General features: G+C 37.6%; 1 protein-coding gene across 1 annotated transcript in view; it reads right to left on the bottom strand.

The window, feature by feature from the left end:
- Positions 1-24,346, bottom strand: part of PTPRQ (protein tyrosine phosphatase receptor type Q) — a 110,814-nt gene that overhangs the window by 53,523 nt on the left and 32,945 nt on the right. Inside the window, exons 18-25 of the mRNA XM_049791983.1 lie at positions 23,054-23,214; positions 21,353-21,498; positions 14,319-14,484; positions 13,572-13,862; positions 13,020-13,295; positions 12,079-12,230; positions 10,010-10,151; positions 7,519-7,788 (exon numbers count right to left, since the gene is read on the bottom strand). Coding sequence (XP_049647940.1) covers positions 7,519-7,788; positions 10,010-10,151; positions 12,079-12,230; positions 13,020-13,295; positions 13,572-13,862; positions 14,319-14,484; positions 21,353-21,498; positions 23,054-23,214 — 1,604 coding nt within the window. The remainder of the gene's footprint in view (positions 1-7,518; positions 7,789-10,009; positions 10,152-12,078; positions 12,231-13,019; positions 13,296-13,571; positions 13,863-14,318; positions 14,485-21,352; positions 21,499-23,053; positions 23,215-24,346) is intronic.

Below are 24,346 nucleotides of genomic sequence, written 5' to 3'. Positions count from 1 at the left end.
GTTTCACAGAACTGGAAATTATATCAGGAAAAATAACAGTGGCTCTGATTTGTGGGTTCTCACACAGACTATCAAAAGCCTAATAAAGCCAGCCTCCATGAGCTCTCCTTGTATTTGGTGGAAAGAGACAAACTCCCACGGAGCGGGGGAAAGAATGGAAGGCAGAAAAATGACATTTCTCTTTCCATCTGTCCTTTTTCCCACTGGCTACAGAGGGAGCCCATACACATTACCCTCACAAGTCAGAAGAGATTATCTGTGATTATCCCTGTGGGTAACACTACATGAAAACCACCATTTTGCAAGATAAACTTGCAGGTATCATGATAACAGACAGCTTAGACAAGCACTTCTTTCATACAAAAGCTTTTATTGCTATCTTATGTCATCATTTTTCCAGTTTACTAAGACCCATATAAACAAAATATTTGTAACCCACAAAAGAAAGTGTCAGTTGGCAGAAGACTCAGGAAATTTTTCTCTGCCAGTGCCTAAACAGAACTTAAAATGGAATCAGAGCCTTAAGTATTAGTCAGTTTAAAATCTAGTCTATTTTATCTCATTGCCTACATAGACAAATCAAATATAAATATAATCTCTTATTAGAGCAAATTAAAAGATGTGATCTGAATCTGGAGGAAATGAAAGAGGTTTGCTCCAAGGGCCACAGTGAGGAGCAGTGACACCCAGTGGCACAGTGTCTCTTGCACTTGATGATTGTGTTCAATGAGACAATTTCAAGACAACTATGCTATTGGGTTACAGATACAAAGAGGATTACAATTACTCTAGCATGGAGAATCAGATTTCCATTCCTCAAGAATGACTAAAATTCCCCCAACTTTTTCTGTCCACAGATGGTACTGATTTGAACAAACCATTCCATGCTTCCTAGAGTAATCACGCAGCTTGTTTAAATTTTCTAAACATGACTCAACTATGATGAAGTGATCACTGTTCACACTAAAAACAATTAAAGCAAAAAATTGCATCTTTGTCAATTATTCTTTCAGATTAAATTGGAACTGTAACAAAGACTTACGTATCTGCTCTTATACACTGCTGCTTTGATATGTGCCTAACAGGAACTTTATTATTATTCCTGCAGAAAGATGCATTTAAAGAAAAGGCATGAAAAAGGCTGTGTTTGTAGTGGTGTAGGACACTAATTGTCTAGGACTGTGCTCTGATTACCTAGCTGGAATTCTGGTGCTAATCCCATATTTAAATTTCCCTGGAATCATGGGTAGGACCCCTTAAGTCTCATCACAACAAATCTGACAGTCTTTCCCTATTGAATTATACTGCTTTTGCTATAATTCAGCTAGTTCTGGGAGTAGAGAGTTTTTCAAAGTCTGAAATTTTTGGTGCAATGTACTCTATCGTTTTCCGTTTAATAGCTTTTAATTCGGCTTCTGAAAGCCAGCCAGGGAGCTGGCAGAGAGGCTGGCCGTGAAATGCTGGTGAATTCAGTTTCTGGACTGGAGGATGAATGAGGTATTTTCAGGTTCATCCACCATTGTTCACATGATGGCCAAACTCCAACAAAAAGCGCCTGAAGCCAGATCCACATGGGATTTTAAGCTCCTAAAACCTATTTACGTGCCTGAACTCCCACTGAAGTTGACAGGAAGCTAAGCACCTAAATAGAAGTTACTTTCACAGATCTTGGCCCCGGTTCCCTACGCTCGTCTGGCTGCAATGCTAATCAGCCCTTCCAAAGCTGGTGGACTGCTCTGAGATTAAGTTTTTATTTGAGAACCTAAATGAAAGGAAATGCCTGGTAGAAAAAGCATCAGGACTGTGCAAAGACTCTGATCAAGTTGAACTGGGCCAGTGGAACTGGTTTAATCCAACAGAAATACTGGGTAGAAAAAATCCTATTCACAATGCAAAGATAACCTAAGGGCAGCAAAGGACACACACACAAAAATCTACTGAGAAAAGAGAGAAGTTACGGCTTTCTGTAAAGACTTCTGTGAAAAGCAATGACTACAGCTGCACGGGCCGGGAACAGAAGACGGTAATATGATACGGCATAGTTCCTAACGAAGTTAATAAAAAAAAGTCTGCCTACAGAACAGCTGCTTGTAGCTGGAGTTTGGATTAAAAGAACAGCGGCAGCCTAGAAGTCTGTTGGGTGGTATTAAGAGCATCAATAGGAGGAAAGTGAAGAACAAAGTAGAGCAGATAGCAGTGGGCACACAACAAAAAGTCTTCAGAAAATGGAGGTATCTGAACAGAAAAGTAATATTCTGTATGATTATCTCTATTAATTTTTGAAAGATTACTCACCCAAAGGAGTTCCCTGGGTTAAGCTGATAACCCTGATCATCCTAAATACTACTCTAGTATAGACTGCTAACTTCAGGGGGACTCCTCATGATATAAAGTCCTGCTCAGTATGAATAAGGACATCACAAATAGGTCCCAAATGATTTTACAAACATAAAAATGTAAAAAACTGTAGACTATTTTTCCCATGACTTGGGACTGACACTATCAGACATGCTTTAAAGGAAATTGCACAGTTGAGAACGTCTTTAAAAAGCCTCTCTGGACTGTGTTTCTCGGTCCTTAGGACATTAGAAAACTCAGTCTCTAACTGTGGGATCTAAGCACTGAAAAATCAAATCGTACAAATCGAGGAAGAAATGCACACCTTTAAACTAAGCTTAGAAAAGTAGTGAAAAGCTGTCAGTACGTGAGTCTTAAATTAGAATGCTCAGCTTTCCAACAAACTGGACCGCTGTCTACTTCTCAGTAAACAATGTATTTGACCTGTAAATACTTTCAATGTCAGATTTGTATCTATATGTCACCACCATTTCTTATACATTAATGCAAATTTGACCTTGTCCTTAAAAAAAAAATTCCTTCATCCTACACTACATGATTCTTCTATTTTTATCTACCTGCTTATAAAAATAACATCAATACAATTTAATTGGCAGCAACCAAGTGATCACTACATTTGTCTAGTGAAGATTTGCCTTCAACATCAAAGCCATTAACTCACATTTGGACACAGCAACTAATCAGAAAATCTAAAACAATTTCCACATTACATAAGGAAAATTAAAGTCTGGGGAAAAAAAAAAATCAATTTTGGTCACCTTGGAAAGAATTGTTTCAAAGGTTCTTAGTAATGCAATTTTCGGATGCTATTATTTTAATACGGTTTGGAAGTATGAACTTGCAGCACTGATTGAACATGTGAAACACACTGCTCTTATCTGTAGTAGTGACAGGGGACACCCAAGCTTTTCCATTTCCAATGCTGTAGCTCTGCAGTAGGTTGATTCCTCTGGATAACCAGGCCAACACACTGCACTGCACATCATGCTTGGGGCCCTAAGGACCACTTTAGGGTACAGGCTTAAATATTTCTTCCAGTGCATTACAGTCATCTGTAGTTCTCTTCAGAAGTTAATGAGGAAATTCATGTAACTCCAACTCAGAGCTGCCATGTCCTAAGAAAAGGATTACCGTGAAGGAAACGGAGCATTTCCTTGGGTATGAAGAAGGCTTTAAGCCCCTGCCACATTTTGTGCTCCTTGCAGGCCTGGATGAAAAACAGGCTCACATTTTCCAGTGAGCACCTCCATCCTGGAGATACAAACCCAGAATCTTTAAAGGTTCCCCTGTGCAGAGAGTAAAGACATTTTGTGCACAGGTAACAACAGATGATGTTAGTTTGCCACCTCCACACCAAAAGACATAAGAAAAACTTCCCATTACCAATCCTTTTAGGCACTACTCTCCTTCATGCACAAGGCATACTTCTGTGTATAGCTACAAGTTATTATTGGCCAGCAAAACTGAGCACAGATTAAATTAAAAAATGCTTCTTGGACAAATTTCTAGCCATATTTCTTTTGAAATTAAGTTATGACTTAATCTCTGTTTAGTAGAAAACAAATGGTGAGGACTGTCACCACAGCACAATGGGGGCCTCAACCTGTTCCAGGACTCTTGTGTTCAGTTATAATATTCAGCAAAACTAGCAGTAAGGAGGGAAAAATTACTCTGCATGTCTTAATACTAAAATCAATATGATTAATATTTTCAGAGATGAATAAGAAGGCTATCAAGAAAAATCTAAATTAAAAAAATTGAAAGCAGCAGCAGTTTTCTTTCTATTGTTCACGCTTTGAACACCCCAAGTGGCTTTTTAATTGTTTTATTTTAATTCTTAACTGAATGACTATTATACTTGTCCCAGACTTGTGAGTTAACTGAATCTTCACAGTTTTAGTGTGCCTTTTGGAGATGTTTCGTACCATTTTATGGCTCTTCCTCCTTTCTAAAACTCACTCAACCTTAATGAAATTTCATTTTAATATGTACATTTTCTTGAAAATAATCCAAGGATAGCTATTCATTCATAAAATCCTAACTCATTTATGCATGTGTATGTGCTATATTATCTTTCATATGCTTTACAATATATTTAGTCACAAAGTAATACTACCACTACAAAGCCGACAGTTTTTATAACATACTGCAGCCTGGCAGAGGTGGTTTACCGTGACAACGGAGCTAGATTAGACATAAAACACTACTAATCTCATAAATTTAATCTTCATGATTCATGTTTAATTGTACCCAGATATGAACAAATTTACCTCAAAAAAAGGCAAATAATCTTGCTAAGAATGTAAAGGTCAAACACTATGCAGTGAGACACTGAGCCAAATTCGATTTTACTTTATGTCAGAAATAAATGCATTGTCAGTGACTCAGTGCTGGCTACATATTCTGTGACTAATCTTAGACCACCATAAATAAGAAGCTGACAACAGCTATAAAACTGTTTCCATTCCCATCCATGAATCTCCAATTCCTAGTACCCAGTCACCACAAAACAATTCATGCAAACACACAGTTAAGGAAATGTCCTAATAATAACTAGTTTGTTGTAAATATGACTAAGCAACAACATGTAAGCCAATGCTAAAACAGCAAGAAAGGGTCTGCACAGTGTACGTGGCAAAAAATACATGTATTGTAGTATAAATCCTTTACTTCGGAAAACTCCCAGTGATAAGACACATAAGCCACACGTTCTTACAAAATAATATCTGGGTTTTTTCCTCTTGCTCGTACAACTCTGTGTAACGCAGACCACAACAGACTAGCAGTCTGTCTCTCAAGCCCTGGCTCAATACCACATCCACAGCTTCTCCAGGCTTTCCTCAAGCACTAATTAATAGCCAACCCCAAATTTCTAGAAACCTGAACAATTAACTTTCCCGGGTGCCAGGCTTCTTTAACACTACTAGAAGCTTTTCCACCATCCTCCAAGAAGTGAGGTACCTGGGAAGCCTCCTGTCCTCCTCTATACCGGAGGGCAACATACCACCTACAAGACCTTCAGGTTTTGGACAAGTCCAGTTTTAATTGGACATCAGCCCACCTGTCTGCATACTCATTCCCAGTTTCTGTCTTGCTCGAGCTCTGAGTCAGGGTTGGCTGTTCAGCAGCCCCGATTTAAAAGAAAGAGTGGAGAGTTACAAACCCAGTTGAGAAGTGTACTTAGGTGCACGATTGCACACATCCGCATTCAGCACAGCGGTTAAGCTCACTACAGTATTTCTAGCCAACGCTGCAAGATATGAGTATGCTCATCTCCAATACTTAAACAGTGCTTCCTTCAGAAGTGGATTTTGAACCCTGCTGATGGACAGGAGTTTCTGAGCAAACAAGAAGGTGGATGACCCAGGAAGAAGTCTTAAATCTTCCTAAAGGAGCCAGACAGAAATGGACCAGCAGGGATCAGAAAAAGGCAGAATTTGTAGGGGAGCTGTTGTTGATGAGGAAGTCAATTCAGAGAGAACATTTTACCAGAAACAGGTATGAACGTGCCACCTCATTGTTCAAATAGGGGATGTGGGCAGGCTTTAGTGGGATGGACCGTATTACGAGGAGGGGCAGTCATCAAAGTACAACCCTTGCTACTTTCACATCGTTGGCCCCATTACGCCAGCAAGGGGCTGCTCTGCTTGTCCCCATTTGGAGCTTAGCCATTTGATCTGAAACCAAAGGAGCAGTAGCTCAGCTGACGACACAGATGGGGTCTAGATTCATTCAGACATGCACATCTGCAAGTCTAATTTTAAGAAGTGTGGAAATCAGTGCTCACAGCGGGGCACTAGGGCTTTGTGAATAGGAGAGATCCAAAGGCTGAACCTAAAGAGGGGCATGCTGGTGAGGAAGCTGCCATCATGAAGTCTAAGTGTAAGTTCTCCAAGTACAAGATGTCTGATTCAAGTCTGCACAGTAGATCTCCCCCCCTCCACTTGTCATTCAGAACCTAAACCCTGCTGCTGACACAGGCTTTTGTATTTATCATTTGACAGAACTGAGTGAAGCTCACTCTTTGAGTTGAAATATATAGGAGAATGAGTGCTGCAACTTGTCTTTTAAGTTATTCGACAAACCAAAGCTAGGTTTGGTTTCTAAGAATCAGGGGATACAGTCGTGCTCCCCCATCCCACCCCCATGTTTCCTAATGATCCAGCTGTTCCAAATCAGAGAGCTCCTCAAGTCCACTGCATGAACTGATGTCACTGAAGAGGGAAAAAAAAAAAGGAACTAAACGCAGTAATTGTTCCTGTAATTCAGTAGGAAAGTGAAGTCTTTTTCTGACTTTTGTATTAAACTATCATTGAAGAAGAAAAAACAAGAGAAATAATCCCAAGAGTAGAAATCATTCCAAACTGGGGAAGAGAACTGAAACAGGCATTTGCTTCCTGGATTGGGAGTTGGGCTCCTCTCCGCTTCCAGTTTAGAAGCTAGGCACATAACTATTTACACAGAAGCAACACCGTATTTTGCACAGAATTTCATCTCTGAGTTTCAGATGCCAAATGAAAGCACAGGCAGGATTAGGTGAACTGTAAAGTGTGCATGGAGAGAGAAAGGAAGACAGACTTTGGGTGACAATTTTCTACTCCAATGTCAAAAAACCTGCCTACATTCTTCTTTGGATTTAGCTCACAATTTTCTTTCTTGCTAAAAAATCCTGTTCATCAAGAGTTATGACAAAGTCTGCTTGAAGAAGTTAAATTCTTCTCAGTTGCACAAATTCTCAACAGCTTTATTGTCAATCAATTAAGTCATAGTATTGGCTGCTGGTAGAAACAAAGCAACAACAATTTTGCTCCCCCAAATTTTTTCAGACTCACAGTATCAAATATGCTAAGGGCAATAGGAACAAAGCAGAGATTATAAGCCAAAAAATAATATGTGATCAGAAATGAATAAAATAATCATGCAAACAACACAGAAAAAGGTACTTTCTATGTGCTTTTTTAAGTGGCAACAAATTCTCATCACCAAGTATAATCTAAAACAGGAGAAAGAGGAAGCCCTGTTTCTCCTCATCCACTATTAGCAAGAAATTTAAACAACAGAAGGATTTAATTGTCTGAATTGAAGCAGGTATTTCAGGCCTGCTTGTTTCATAGTCATCATTTAAATTAAACAAAAGAATTAACTTGAATAATTTGTTACCTTTTTCTGGAAGCGTACTGGCATTGCATATCTGTTCTTCACCATCGCCAGCAGATGTTGCAGCTTTTATTTTAAATTGATAAGTAATATTGGAAAGCAGATTTCTAAAAGTATGTAGTGTATCATAAGATGAAACATTTGTAGAATTTCCTTCAACTGTTATGATGTAATGAGTAATTACACCGTTGGATGAAGCAGGAGGGTCCCACTGCACTAGGATTGATTGCCAACTCCGTGCAATACAATGAACATTCTGGACAGCATCTGGTACTTAAAAGATACACATGCACCAAAGATTAACATTCCCACACATTTAAAATGGTAATCACAGAACAATATAGTTAGAGAAGCAGACACAAAGTTATACCAAGGGTCAAACATTCCAGTGGCAGACAAATTGATAAAAGAAATACATTGAGAGAACAAAAATATGTCTTCATCCTCATCAGATGGTTCATTTCCAACTACTATGAACATGACCGATGCTAGTACTTGAAACAGAAGAGGCCATTTATTTGGCTTTTTCCTAGTTGTGTGCTCCAATTTTATTTTCACATCTGCTCATACTTTCCCCATGTTTTTTTAATCGAAGTGTAGTAAAACATACACAATAGAGCGAAACCCATATACATACTCCACAACAGTATTGACAGCAGAAGTTCCTTATTTATCTGTTAGCTTTGTTTCTTTTAGGCACTTCATCATATCTCTCTGCCCTTTCAGAAAAGGCACGACAGAAGTCATTGGACAGGTTTCAGAGCTGTCATATCAATGCTATTACCTTACTGTTCCCCATCTCCTTGCTGGTCCCAGCAGGAGAAATTTTTTAAAATTCTCATTAAAAAATTAATTAAAGGTAACAAATATTATACTCATGCTGAAAATAGAGCAGTTATCTGTGAACAATTGATTAAATAGAAGAATGAAATTAAGTATCTCAGAAAAGGCTAAATTGCTGGCTGTACCAGCTAAGAGAAAATGAATACATAGTAAGGGGTGCCCCAACCTACTTCCTCTATTGAAACATGTCCAGGAATCCATAAAATAGTGAAAAGACTGCCAGGGAGGTACCAGGAATAGCGGACAACATGTTCATTATCACTGCACAGAGGTAAATGAATCTCTTTAAAATGATTAATTTTCTTTTCAGAGTTCAAAGAAAAATCTGGCTTTAAAAAGCAGCCTCTGCAGAAGAAAGAAGATTAACTAGCACTTATAATAAAGACTAGAGACAGAATCCTTAGATGAACTCAGCAAGGAACTGATCCAGCAATTGCCCAAAATCTGGGTTGGAGGGAAAGGAAACAATGCTGCAGCTAGCCAAGCATAAAATCTGAGAAAAAGCTGTAAAATGACTAGACCATGCTCCTGTGGGCAATGTCTCTCCAGCAATTCTGAAGAAAGTACCATGAATATGGAATGTCAGTGATTAAATGAGACAACTGATGGATGACCATGGCTCTCAGGCAGGACAACCTCCAGCTGCAGGGATCCAACCGCCAACCTGAACCAGTTCAGCAATGGTCTAGATTTCTCATGGTGTTGTAACTGCTGGGTACAATAAACAGCAAAATTTTTCCCAGAACCCCTGTTTTATCCACTCCGGAAAGAATATTTCACTGGAAGTGTGGTCTTGAAAAACTGTAGTCACCATATGGGATCTTTTGATACTTCGTCTGCTCCCTTTGCTGTCAATATAAAGGAACCTGGGAGTTCAGACACAGTCCCCTAACCCATGCTAGTCCCCTGGCACTGACAGCCCTTATAAAGCCTGGGGATTGCTCTGACCTGGCAAAGGAACTACAGTTTTGCACAAAGGCCAGTTTCACAAACTTACAGAGATCCTGGGCTGCCTTTAGTGAATGTTGAATGTTCATTTTCACGTGATACAATTTTTCATTTTGAAACAACCTGCAACTTCAAAAGATATGTAGATGGCACAAGACAAAACTGCACATAATTAATTAATTAAACCAGCTATATTGCTTAGTCCTCCCCAGTTGTCAGGAGGAATAAGATCTAACAAATTAGGATATTTAATTAGTGGCTAGCTTCCCTTCCCAAAATGTTAAAAATTTGTATTTTTTTAATACGATTTCCAGTTCATTTGCCAATCTTTTGTCCAGCTGCTTTTGATACTGCTAAAGTTTCAGTTATTTTCACAGGGATCTGAATTATCACTTTGATCTGCAAAGACTGATATCTATCTAATTTTCTTCCCTTTATCTGTGATGCTATTAAAAGATTTATAGTAGCCATATAAGCCTCTCATTTCAGATGAGGACATTTCTAATTCTACACTTCCGACATCAAACTTCAAACCCAGCCTATCCGGTACAACAGGAATGTGAATCGGCGTTACACAGGCAGAAGACAATGAGATAGTGTTACATTACCTTTTCTTCAGAGAGAAGAGGAAGACTGTTGTTCAGCCATACAAGGAAAATATATATATAAACAGAACAGCAGCTTAGAAAAAGTCACGTCTAACCTGATTCCATCGTTGTAAACTGGACAGCATTACTGAACTGATTGCCATTCCCAAGCTTGGTAAATGCAGAGACACTGATAAAATAGGGGCTGAATGGTTCTAATCCAACAAGGTTTGCCTCGTGGTTTGAACCTGAAATGTTCTTAAGGAAGGAAAAATTATTAGTATGCAATTGATCTGTGTAAACATTGTGGGCCTCACCTTGAACCCACTGAAATGAACAGAAGATTTAGAGCCATAGTCTTGCCTCTTCTACTCTGAGTAGCTTTCAGTCAAAGTAGTCCCTGAGCTCAACAAAAAAGAATGCAGGGTCAAATTCTTCCTTTCCCTTCTCCTCTCCCTCTTTCACTGTGGCTTGTGAGGAAGATACGCCGAAGGATGGTATCATAATTACCATAGCATTGTTAGAACAGATTAACTCCACGTATGCCTTTTTTTCACCAATGCTGAAAACTTTTGTCACCTCCGAACTGCCACATCAACCCCCTCTCACTTTTTGCTTCCTTACTACACCTCTGCAGTGGGAGAGGTCATGGGTCATAGCTTTTCATTTCTTTTACTTTACCTGAGCCAGACACACAGACTGATGAAGAGCTTTGAAAGAAGCTAAAAACCACAGTTCAGTTCCTGGTAAGCTGTTTTTCACACAGCGTGCAAGGCCTATTTTGTGCAAATGTTGAGAGGACTATAATAGCAGCAGGGAAGAGCAGAATTTCAGCACGAAAACCTGGTGAACATCTTGTGGGATACAAGTTATCAGAGAATTATGGTGCCTAACTACAGTATTTCTATATAAATTGCTCTGCCTGTCTTGCTGCCACAGCCTAAATCTGATTTCTTGCCCATATAACGTTACAAAACATGAAGAAACGCAGGGCATGGCAGACGCATTCAAGTGCTCCAGCCAGTGTCTGTATTCTAATTGGGTTTGAGTCTGCCTCGGATGGACAGTGGAGAATAATCCTTGGCGGTCTCCATGAGCACCCAAAAAATGCGTTTCCAAAGGCGGCTGGCTGTAGAAACCACTGTTCCTCTTCTGCATGTGCGCTGTGCTCCCCCTCTTGCAAGGACTATGGAAGAAACTGGGGCGATGCCAGCACTTCATTCCACAATGGGGAACAGCAGCAGACTGCATAAGGGGTAGCCAGCGGGCCACTCACGGGGACTGGTTTCCACAGCGCGCGAGCTTAACAACAGCACAAGCAGTTTCCTTGCGTGCCAGGTCTCTGCATAAGAACTGTACTGCTGAGGGAGTTGGAGTAGTGAAGCTCCTCACAGTGCCCCGCATATCTTACACTGCATGTCTTAAACTCATGCCTCACTGCAGCAAAGTCTTTTCCCTGCAGGTTTTACAGGTGTCTCGGGTGAACAGAACTCACTATATAGTTTCTGAGCCTGAGATGCAATCCCGGCCTCAGCTTGCTGCCTTTACAGTTTATGGCACGTTTCTTGATGCCATCCAAGCAACCAGATTTAAGCAGATATAAATGCCTTGATCAATTTTTATATATAATTTTATTGCATCTATTTCACTTAAGATTTATTCGGTTATTCTTATTTTGCAAAAATAAAAAGATGCAAACCTCTAAACAGTTTTTAACCATTTTTCAAGATGACTAGAAGTTTCTGTCACTCTTTCGGAATCTTGAAAGCGTGCAGATATTAAATAGATAAACAAAGGTAGCCACAAGGTAAAACAAGTAACTTCTGGCATTTACTAACATCAAACTTACACGTAAATATGAACTAAAGATTAATAAAACTCATCATTAATGAAATATTAGAAGCTCAAAGCAAATTAAAATCTAACAATTTTTTTCTATCTAATTTTAAAAATTGAGTTACAGGCATGGTAGAAGGGTAAGTAAACTGTCTTAATAGGCATTTAGAGGAGCTTCGTAATTCTAGGAGCCTAACAGACGTTTGAAATGCTTGTCATATATTTTGTTCCTAAAGCATGAAAAAAGTATTTTAAAAAATTAAACACCGTTATATGATTTATATACTTTATTATAACATTTTAATTACAATGATACTTGATATTTTATAATTTATAATTATAAACATACCTGATAAAATAGTTTTTCGGTGTTGTTTTGATAAATCTTAAAATTATATTTCATAATAACACCATTTGGCTGGGGACTTGGATCCCATTTTAGCCACACAGAATCTGCAGTGTAGTTGGTAATGGTCAAATTCTGGGGTGGAGCTAGTGGCACTGCAAAAGAGAAATGCTATTGAGTTTCAAATTACAAATAATCCAGGCAAAACCAAACACTTTAGAGAAGCAGGAGAACACATGTACTTTTGCTACCATTTGTATCTGAACTCAACGAAACAGTACTTCATTGCTATTTTAATCTTTTTCTTTCTCTTTGGCATGAAACAAATTCCATTAATGTGAAATACATGTTTAGTCAGCAAGGGATCTTCTTAGAGATCTAACAAATCTATTCATCACTTAAACATCCCCATTGTCAGAACTAAGGCATTTAACAAAAGTCATATTACATATATTACTGGAATGTGATATACTTCACTTCCTACAACATATATTGAGAGAAACTCAATATATATTTACAAGATATGTCATTTACCATGCAGGTGAGAGGAGGTCCCTGTAAAGAAGACCTGTGTGAATGTGTCAGAAATATTTCCATATTTTATCATTTTTCAATTATGTGGGAAGATAAAGAGAAAGGTATTATTGTTTGCTTCAAAATCCCTGACACTTGGCAAACTGTAACACATTCCAAAGGCAAAAGACCTTTCTCCTCGGAGTTATTTCTCTAATCCTATGCAGAACGTGACCTCCTCTTGCACACAGTGGCGTGAGGAGAACGCAGAAAAGACCTCTCTTGTAGTGTTTCCTTCTTCTGAAAGCGCTTCACACACAGACCAATGGAAAGTGAATCCTTCATCTCAACTCTCTCCAGGACTGATGTTCAGATGGATGCAGTAACGTAGGGCCAATATTTCAAAGTTGGTTACGACTGGATTTGCTTACCTGACTCATCTGTGTAGAACTGAAGCACGGCAGATGGACCAGGTCCTTTTATTGTTCTTGCAGCTGCATAAATGCTGTATAATGTGAATGGTAGAAGGTCTTCCAAGATGATAAAATTATTGGTAGTAGAGAATGAGTTATTCCTTTCTGGCCCAAATAAATTTAAATCATAACTTATTATAATACCACTTGGCTTAACAGGAGGGTCCCATGAAAGCATAACTGAGGTAGTTGAGAGATTTGAAAACGTTTTGATTATAGGTGCTGATTCTGGAACTAAATGAAGAAATAAGAAAGAGAAAAACAAGGATAACCTCAGAAAAATATGAGTTACAATGAAAAATGTCTTTTAGCTATCAGTTAAGTTGTGCTCTGAGGGGAAAATTCTATTTCATAGTCTCAACACAGAAATGTGTAGCAGTTCTTTGTGTCATTGTGTAACAAAAAAGCTTTAAGTAACATGGGAAAAATAAACACAGTAATTTTTTTTTTCTTTTAGAAAGCTATTTGGTTTTTTTCTACATTTCCTTAGGAATGAATAAAATATCTTACCGTCTTCATCAGTTCTTATATGCAGACTTAGAGCATGCAGTTCAGAAGATCCTTTATCAGTGGCTGGTGTGATTTTCAGAATGTAATCAGTGTATTTCTCCAGATTGTCAAAAACTATGCTCGTGTTGTAGGTAAGGAAAGACAGTATCTTACGGGTTCCCAGTTGCAATAAACTTAGAGAAACATGAAAGAAGACTAAGCCATTTGGCTGGGATGGTGGAAGCCAGCTTACATTTACAGAAGATGAGGAAATGTTTTGATAGACCAGATTTTCAACAAAACCATCTGGGACTATGAAAGACAATAAGCAAAAAACAAATGCACAGATTACAGTAATAAAGCATCCAAAACCAAAACAGAAATACATGCTCAAAGTATGATTAGTCTGTAAATCTCACTTGTAATATTTGGTACAACTTTTACAAAATATTTATGTTTCACTATTGAAAGCAAAATGTTTTGAAGGCATATATGAATAATCATCTATGTTAAATTTGTTTAACAAAAGAGTCTTAATGGTGGACAATACTTTTATTGCTCATATCCAAAGCAGCAGCTTGTGAACTATGTATTATAAAGCAAAGACTCAGATCAAAATGTCTTCCTTGCAAAGAAAAATACTGCAGTATTGAAAACAGTACTTACTGGATTTTTTTTTAACTTTGCCATCATAATTTTAAAGTTAGAGTATATTTAATAAATGGAAGCACTGATATACACTGAGCATTAAAAAAGTTATTAACTTACTATCCTGATCTGTATACACGTCTATTATTTCACTGGTTTTGTTTCCATCTCCAAAAGCTGTGCTTGCAGTTAACCATAGAGTATAATGGCTGTATTTTGCCAAGTCATCCAGAACTGCAGACTGGGACATACTGACATCACTGTCATTACCATAACTTGTGAAATTCTAAAGGACAAAAAAAAAGCGTTGTCATTAAAAATGTTATTAATTCATTGATTCCTCTTTCTAGTTTCCCATGTAGCCATTACCACCACCAACAGCTGTGATTCACCATAATATTCAGGAGACATAAACCTACACTTTGACTCCTAATCGAGTCCTGATTTTTACTGAAATACTCAAGTAATTTATTATTTGATGTCTATTGTTACTCCTGGTATATATATACACAGAGTATATAATTGACAACTCTTGTCTGTAGTTGTTCAATGACAGATCACCTTTTTCTAAAACACGTTGTCTGTAACATTGTAACGTGTTCATCCATATTGCATCAAGAAAACAACAAAAAAAGTATCATCTGCTAATTGCTCATAGATTACATGATCCCACATGTGACTCTCTCGCTTGATCTGCAGGAAGCAAATCAAAGGACTTCTCTCACTTCATTATTATGGGAGTAGATCTTACAGAATATTGACCAATTTTGAATGTAAAACTTCCAGTGGCAGAGATCTCACCGCAACACTTGACAAACTGTTCCATTTGATAGTTGTCCTTTCTATTAAAAATATGCCACTATTTCTAATGCGATTGTCTATACTCAGTGGATTGTGTTAAATGGAAGGAACAGACAGAATTTCTTTTCTTTGTGCAGTTACTTGCTAACAAAAGGACTCCACCAGAACCCACTTTCTTTTGAACCATATAAAAAAATCCACTAAAACTGTGACTTTAGCAATAGGTTAGTGCTCTAGATCAGCCACTCTGAGGAGGCTGTTCCTGTTTGGAATAAACCATTTTGGAAACTGAAACGAAAAAAATATAAATCAGATTATTTATGTAAGGTCAGCTCTACTACATAACTGAATGTGTCAAATCACCCACTGCTTTACAGGAACTTGACTGAGATGATCCAAAGCAGTTTGGTTCACGATTTGCAAACTGTTGAGAGGTTATGTACCCATAAGCATATTCAGCTCCAGCACTGGGTAGGAAGTCAAAGTTTTGCTCCTGATTCGAAGAGTCAGTATCATTCCTCTCTGGCAGCCGCGTTGCCCCATTGAGCAGACTTCTCAAAACCAAAGAAGTCCTCCTAATTTTTCTGCATAGCAACGTTTTCATGGTGAGCTAGATTTTGCCCAACTCCCTGATGCATTGCTTAGTACACATTCCAGTTATTTAGCCCGCCCACTATTTTCAGTGTTACATCTTATTCACACCCTCCACCTCCTTAAAATCAAAGCTTGCTTTATATTAAATCCTTTCCTAAAAAAGAGAGGCTGTGATAGCAGACTTACTAAAACAGGAGGAAGGTGGCTGTAATGGTTGCATATTTATATTCAGAAATACCACATATCAACACAGACATACTAAAACCACATACTAAAAAATGGGTTATATTTCTCTTGAGGAAAATTCCTACTGAAGAAGTCACTGTGATACACTCTACCAAACAGCTGAGTCAGTACTGTGCAAACTGATAGTTCAGTATGCAATCTTGGTGTCTGTCACCAATGTGTATCAATTTATATATCTAACATAACACTTCACCAATTTTTTTTGTACAGGCAAAATTATTCTGTTTCTGCAGAGGACAATAGGTGACACTCATTCATTTCCCTGAGATTTTTATACCAATATCTGAAGACCTAGTTTTGCCTATAGTCACTACTGCTCACGTAACATAAATAAGTAAACAGTTTGTTTGGCAATGAAAATGTAAGCCTTTGTTTTGAATGCAGAACAGAAGCTGCACAATTTGGCAGTATAAATTTCTATATCCACTCCTATTAACAGACTTAAGGCACACTGTTAGGTTTGTTTGAAAGATTAGGTTAAGTCAACATCGCTTAAAATACTAAGAAATTCCATCTTAATATATGACTTTCTTCTAAACGTAGATGGAAGCTCACACTATCTTCACCTAACTGAAAAAGGCTGGGAAGAACTTTGCTTGACACTTGGGTAGGGTAAAATACAGGGAAGAGAGGATCGAATTCTAAGGTATTTAATTAACCTTTCTGATGCTCAAGCACAGTATCACAGAAAATACCTTCTGACCCAGAAGCATAATTTTACTACCCTCCCATTGTTATTATTATTAGTTATTGTAATTATTAATAATTAGTAATTCATAATAATAATAGCTAATAATAAGATTTAAAAAACACCTTAAATAATTCTCTGAGTTTTCAAGGTAAAAATGTCAAAGGTACCACACCAAGTTTTGACTCTAGATTTAATAGGAGTTTACTGGTATGAACAGCTGAAAACCCAACTCTTAGTTTAAAAAGCATACCTTTACAACTTAGTCAGCTGTCTGCAGTTAAGGACTCAGTGAACCAATGTGAACACTATAACAACAGGCTTTTTGGTGGTTCAACAAAAACTGTTTTAAGAGGTAGTCCCCTTACTATGAGGAGTCCAAGGACTGAGGATTACCTTAAACTTCTGATATGACAAAATATTAGAAAAGAATGAACACATAATTAAGGGTAAGGGTGAGCAGGAAGAACTGTGTGGGTACAAAATGAGAAAAGATGAAACTTGTACTAATTGTACCCTGGGGATAAAACACTATAGGAAGTTTTACAATTAACTGTGGCTGCAGATGAAAGCAAACAGCTTAGGATCTTTGGCTACAGCTGAAGAACTTCTTCCTTCTGTCCCTTTCTTCATCCATACATGAAAGAAGTTTTGACATAGCAAAGTATCAGATTATTAAAAGCAGCTAAGTGTAAGCAATACACACAGGCCATGAAAGCATCAGCAGAAAGTAGTATCCTCTACACCTCAGGAAGCGGCAGAAACTTCCAGGGGCATAAAGCTGTAATTAGTCGTATACAGACAACACAGTGCTGCTGTTCTTCACTGTTAAACTTTTCCCCCTGTTCAGTTTCCTTCTTTAGGTTCATTGTATTGCGATGTTGTTTTGAGTAAGAGTATCCCATACTTGACTCTAGCAATCAGGTGAGAGCGGTGACCCTGTGAGGGCTAATCCAAGCCATTCCTCAAGGAGCGTAATGTTCCAGTACCAACCCAAGTGAAGATATTTCCTTTTTGTGTGCTGTAACAATCTGAGGTAATCTTTTAAAAAAATTTGCATTGTATTTTAGGGAAGTTCCCCTTTTATCCCTATTTTGGTCATACTGGTGAAAGAAAATGTTTGGTTGTTAAATTAAGATAGCACATTGCTTGCATCCCTTGTCTGCATCCTGAGGGCAGACCAAGCCGAATTTCACTCCGAACTGTGTCCAGTCACGTGCACTTCGGTTGGCTTGAAGTACAGGGGTTGGATGATTTGGGGCCTAATGTTCAGTCTCTAGAAGGGCGGTGGGCTTTTTTCTCTACTTAGCTCCTGGTTCACCTGTCTGGTTTGGCAGAGCAGGACAGTTGTCACCTGTACTGAAATTGCTACGCTGGAGAACTTTCTCCAAACACAAATTTATATTTGTAATTAGCACCTTTTCCACTTTCTTGCTAATCAAAACACAAGTATAGAGAGATTGAATGAAAGAGTTTATTCAAGTAAATGATACCTCTTATAGATCAGTATTTAGCAATGAGACAATTACTTCTATAAATTCTTTGTCTTCTTTCCTCGATAAGAATGAGAATGTGGGCAGTATGATTGCTTCAAGCACCATGTAAGGCACCGTGGAGCAAAATTTGCAAAGCTGCTATTGCAAACAGTGAAAGCTTGAACTGTAGGAATCCAGCAGTGTCACAGAGAAGTGATGTGAACAAGAGGTACACTGCCATGACATCTGTGTAGGAAGTGCCCTTTGTCAGAATATGTGCCATATCTTTATGGCACTGGGGCAGAGTTGTGCACGTAAACCAAAAAGCAGCATTTTCCCTAGACCTATGGCAGCAGAAGTTGAAAGATAAAGCTGAACTTGAACCTAACCTAGTGCAAGTGATAGTTTCTTCTATTTGGCTACCAGTCATTCCTCCCTCTCTGACGCTTTCTTTTACAACCCGTCAGCATCCCCATAGAAACAGCCCACTCATCTACCAAAATCCTCAAATCTAATCTCCATCACTAAATTTTTCCTTCTGCTTCTCTGGTTCTGAATCCTAGGTCTGAGCATCCCAGGCCTTCTGACTGGACAGCCGTAGTGTGATTTTTCATGTAGACCTGTAAAGCAAAGAAACTATACATTATTTTTCTGCCCTATGAAGGTATGTAACTTTTTTTCTTTTTAAAGGAAAATACTTTTTCCTGCAAGCTTCTGCATCATGTCACAGAGCAAACTGCATCCTTTACCTCAGATCTTTTGGTCCCCCCCCCCCCCCCCCCAACAAAATGCTTTTTCTGCAGCTACTAATTCCCTGTTTTTAACATATTCATAATCAGTGCTTTATATTAATTAGGTTTTAATATGCCTGAGGACTTTGAGAAAGTGTGAGAAGTGAAAACTTGAGACAACAGAATAACAGTAGTTTTAGTATGACTTTTGTTTCTATTTCAGATTATGACAGCATTGGAAGATGTTAATTTGCTTGATGTTCTTCAGCCAGGATGTTTTTTCAGGCATCTAGAAGATATGCTTTAAGACTTGGACCTCTGTTATTATGTCCTGACAACAAAACAGATGAAAGACTGGCAGAGAATGACTGCCTACAGCAGTGTGTCTGAGAAGATGAGGTTCCTAGAAATGTGAAAAGATCACCTACTTCTTTAATTCTCCTGTATCATTTCCCAAACTGAAAATATGGTTCAGGTAAACATAAGCAGAATGGTGACCTACATGCAGGGTATTCCAACTAAGGATTATTTCTTTCCAAACGTGTGCAATACAAAACTTATCAACAGACCCTGCAACTACATGGTTATACTTCTAAGTTACAGACAGTTGTAAACTGTATGTATGCACACACTTGTACAGCTTACAACTGTCCGTATATGTCATGTATATACACTATATATTTATGTATCAGGCTGGCTTTCATACATGCATTTCTCTGTTGTAAAAAGAGTAATATAAAATATCTGACAGAAACGAGCAGGGGAGAGTTGTTTTTTCCCCCTGTTTGAAATCTGTCCTGCACCCACAGGAATGCCAAGGTAAGGAAAAGGAGTGCAATGTAGATACAGTAGTTGCCATGCCAAATAGCGAACAGAAAGGCATGTAAAGAGCAGAGGGAGTTAAGGGGAGCAGACAGCTTAGGACTGGATCATGATTTGAGAGATTAATGGTGATCTCCCATGGCCAGTAAGAGACAGATGCAACAGCAGCTGAAACCTATCTTCTGATGGCAGACGGATGGGTAAAAAACCAGAGCTGAAAGGGCAAAAATAGTAGTTTCCACACCTAGAAGTGGAGCTACTGTCAGCGCTTTTCTGTCATCCACCACATAATATGCCAAAGCAGCGGTAACTTCCACCCATGCCACCATCCTTTCCTTGCCCAACTACATCATACAATAATGAAACTGGACCCTCACCTTGCTGGGCCAATGCTACTGTGCTCCGTCTTCCCTATCTTGCTCCTTCATTTCCAGAATCCTGGGCACATCCAGAGGGATTTTAGCTCTCAGTGTATCAGTTTCACCTTACTCATTCACCTCAAAGTTCCACCTCCCCAAAGGCAGGAATAGCTCAAGTCCGTAGCCCTCCTCTAAAATCGCTTGAGCTGTCCAAGATCAGATAAATGTAGACAATCTTCATAGGGTGGGCTAGTTCAGGTAATGCACTGGTGTTAAGGTATCTCCAGGGATTTGTCAGGCTAAGAAAAATGCTGTTGGTATAGCAGCATGTACAAGCATGGTCTGAAGCTCTGAAATGTAGACCTGATTTTAATCTCATCAGAATGTGAATTCATGGCACAGTCCTGCTTGCACCTGAAACTATGCAGACAGAGCCTGGCAACCACACAGCTTCACAGAAGTCAGAGAAGTGTATACACTGAAGTATGTCAGCAATTATTCAGTCACAGGTGTTTGTAAAATTTGTGATTATTTTTTTCTAGTTATCCTCAAACAGATGCATACCTCACACTAGACAAATCTTGAGCCTAAAGTTATGCAGTAGAGGTAATTTTTCATGCATAAGTTTCTTCATGAATTTATATTTCTTTCTTTTCTTCCACATGTGTAAAGCTTGTGACCAAAAACCTGTCAAGAAAGCTTATTTCTTCTTATTATATTTCTGTATCGTAATATAGTCTTAGAAAGGACAACAGAAAAACTACGTATACAATTAATAAATATGGTACATAAATAAGGATGAATGTAGCAACAAAAACACCTACATGGAAATGTGCAGATCACCAAAAAATTATAAATAACAGTTTATTTATCTTTTATGCTTCAACTTAGGAACCTCAACATCTTTGTTTCAATATACTAAACAGTAATTTCCTTTTGAGAGTAACAAAAATATGAAATAATAATGTATTCACGACTTTGACATTATCTTCTTATTTTCAGGACTGTACAAACATGCATTAAAAAGTAAACCCAAAACTGTTACAGAAATTTATTCAAATTGATAGATTAGACTAAAATAAAGAGTTTTAAAGATGTGCAATGAACGTAATTGGTCATGTGTCTATCTACATATGTTGTGCATATGTATGTATTAGATGTATGTGTGTGTATATACATACATATAAAATTTGCAATATGGAATATTACGCAAAACCTATTTGCTTTAATTGCTTAATGATATGAATATCCAATGAGATGCACAACACAACACATATGATTACAAGATGTGCATCTACCTTTATAAGTTAAAAAACTGCCTTGTGATAAAGGAAATATGAAAAAAATATATCGATAACTATAATTTTGATTTAATCTTTAATGAATTATTAGAACACTTTATTGAATTCTACAAAAGAAGAATAGAAAATAAGCTTACCTGTATGAATATTCCTGAATTATTTTTGTAATAAACTGTGTAGTACAGTATATTTCCATTAGGCTTTTGAGGAGGAGACCAGAATAGCATTATTGATGTGGAAGTAAGGTTTCTGTACACAACATCTTTCGGTGGATCACCTGGTGCTGGAAAAATGTTAAGTTTTAGCATACCTAAAGGTTTTGTACATTTCAGTGCCCAAGAAACATGCACTATAGATTTAACAACATCCTATGTCAAATTAAATGTATTTCTGATTATGGTATAAAAACTGCTTCGGGAAATGATGAAATAAAATAGTAGATGTAAATAAATTTTTAAAATGCTATTTTTTCAGACACGTTTGTGTTTAGCTGCATTTGTAAACAGATACTTTTTGTTTATAGAATTTGTCCTGTACTTAGTGCTTTGGGCACATGGAAAGTCTAATTTGCAGACATGGAAGTTGACTGAGTTAGGCCTCTACGCTCCTTATACATTTAAAAGTAAAAAAAAAAAAGGATTTGTTTCAGAAAACCTAGATTAAAAGCCTTGTTCTCTCTTTGCTCATTATAATGAGAATTTAGGCTTCCAACTCAGGTAGATAAACCAGATACTTAAGCTTGGACAGTATGATCGTCTCTGTTTTTTCATCTTTCCTCAGCCTATTAGACGTGCAGGAAAGACTCTGTAAGTCTTCTTCAATTAGGCTCTCCTCCTATCCTGTAAAGAATAGCAGCAGTGATGTAGGAGATTCAAAGTTGGTTCCTTAAGTCAGCTTCAGAGAATTTAAATCCGTATTTCTTGCCATCCAAGAAAGTGCTCTACACAACATGCAGTAGAGTACTGAACACTATAAGTTATCTTATCTCTGTTGCTCTGGGCTGTTCTAGTTTGTATAAAATACTAAAATATTAATTGAAGGGGGAACTCCAGGATCAGTTCCTAAAAATCCTGCTCTAAAAAGTCAGTTCGTGTTTCCATAACAGCTTCAATAGCAAAGACTGGGAATACCTACAACCTGATGATTTAGAGAGTCTTTTGAGGGATGGCTTGGATAGATGCTAATCCTGCCAGTGATTGTGTGTTGGGAAGTCAGTTTATCTATGCAGGATGATTCTGAAATATGCCTGCATACTATACATTTTGGAACAGATCGTAGCAATATAATTCATTGGAAAAACAGAAACGATAATTCAACTGAATGACTTTCAAAGCACTGTATATAGTATGATCATTTATAAAAGTCATCTATCATATTGGAAGTATAAAATCATTAAAATAGAATAAACAAATCAGTGTACACTTACAGATTTTATTTTCATATTAAAACCATTTCAGACTTGCAAGAGAGACTCTAAAGAGTATTTTCCCTAGCGGAAGTTGTGTCACAGCAAGATAAAGCAAAGAGCTATTAAAGTATATTCTAAAATGAATTTGATTTTTTTTCAAAATTTAAAATTAAATTATTTTAATCTTACCTGTCTTGAAGGGAAATGCAAAGTTTTGTTCCATAAATTAACAGAAATACCCATCATAATTTTACAGAGTCATAGATACAGGTACACACACAGACAGACACACATACAAATAGACAGGTAGGATGTCTTTTCTTGAGCAGTCAAATGGCGCTTCTACTTCAGTAGCTTTATTAACTTCAAAAAGGCTGACAGAAATGTAAGGCTGAATGAAATTAAAAATTCACACTATATATAAGCTTACCTCCTTCTGAAGTTCTGAATGTTATAGTATCACTTTTTATGTTGCCATCTCCAAATCTTGTACTTGCTGTTAGGTAAGCACTATACTCAGAGTTTTTTTCCAGGTCTGTGAACTGCAGTGATGTTTCTGTTACATTAACACTCCTTTTTGACATTTTATTCCTAAAGAAAAAGTATTTTATTAATTCTATACACACACCACTTCTGTATGTATACAACTGTGACATACAATATAAAATTGAAAAATGCAGTATTGTGGTAAATACAAATATTTTAGGCTTTAAAAAAAGACTGGGATAACTTTTGTCTTTTATGTTGAAATGCTCACTTTTGCACTGCTGCATCAAAATAGGGCTCTTAATTTTGCTTTTAAAAAACAAAACAACAAAAACCCCACAGAAATATATTTGTAAATTACATCAGCAAAGACAACAATTATATGGAATATCAAGGGAGCATGTCCATCTAGTAACTGCTATCAAATGGTTATGTGGTACCCTTGGGAAGGACACAGTAGGGCATAACTAAACTGTCTCCCTGGACAGGAATAGCGAAATATAAAAAGATTATAGCAGGGAGCATGCCCTACTGTGACTCTGTGAAATTGGTCAGAAGGCTGAAGTTATAAATGGAATAATAGAAGATGATATGGAACAGGAATTAGCTGGTGCTGAGTTAATTCTGGTGGAATGTAGCAGGGGATCAGAATGGAACTCTAGTCAGGTCAAAACCCGCCTAGAAAGACTGTAAGATGTAACATTAATAAAACGCTGGTATTAGCATAGGTATGAAATGATTATCAGAAAGTAAAATAAGATACAGAAATAACTAACTTGAATTCAAAAAGTCTGCTATTCCTCATTAAATTAATTTAATCTTTGATGAAAAAAAAAAACCAGCAGTGAAAAAAACTAGCTAACGTTCCATTCCTGCAAAGATTTCTGTATAGGTGGGTGCCCTGTGTCTTTAATGGGATTTCACAGAGGGATGATAATTTGACAAGTAAAACTGAGTAGCTTGCTCCAAGAGTCACTGTGGACCTCTTCACAAACAAAAGAATGAGTTCTAATTCTAAAAAAAAAAAAAGGAAAAAAAAAGGGAAAAAAAAAGGGAAAAAAAGGGGAAAAAAAAGGGAAAATAGGGGAGAAAAAGGGGGAAAAAAGGGGGAAAAAAGGGGGAAAAAAGGGGGAAAAAAGGGGGGAAAAAGGGGGAAAAAAGGGGGAAAAAGGGGGAAAAAAGGGGGAAAAAAGGGGGAAAAAGGGGAAAAAGGGGGAAAAAGGGGGAAAAAGGGGGG

Source organism: Accipiter gentilis, chromosome 34 (genome assembly GCF_929443795.1).
Source record: "Accipiter gentilis chromosome 34, bAccGen1.1, whole genome shotgun sequence".
NCBI classification, from domain to species: Eukaryota; Metazoa; Chordata; class Aves; order Accipitriformes; family Accipitridae; genus Astur; species Astur gentilis.
The sequence above is the reverse complement of the archived record's forward strand: the minus strand, read 5'-3'. Positions and strand labels throughout refer to the sequence as shown.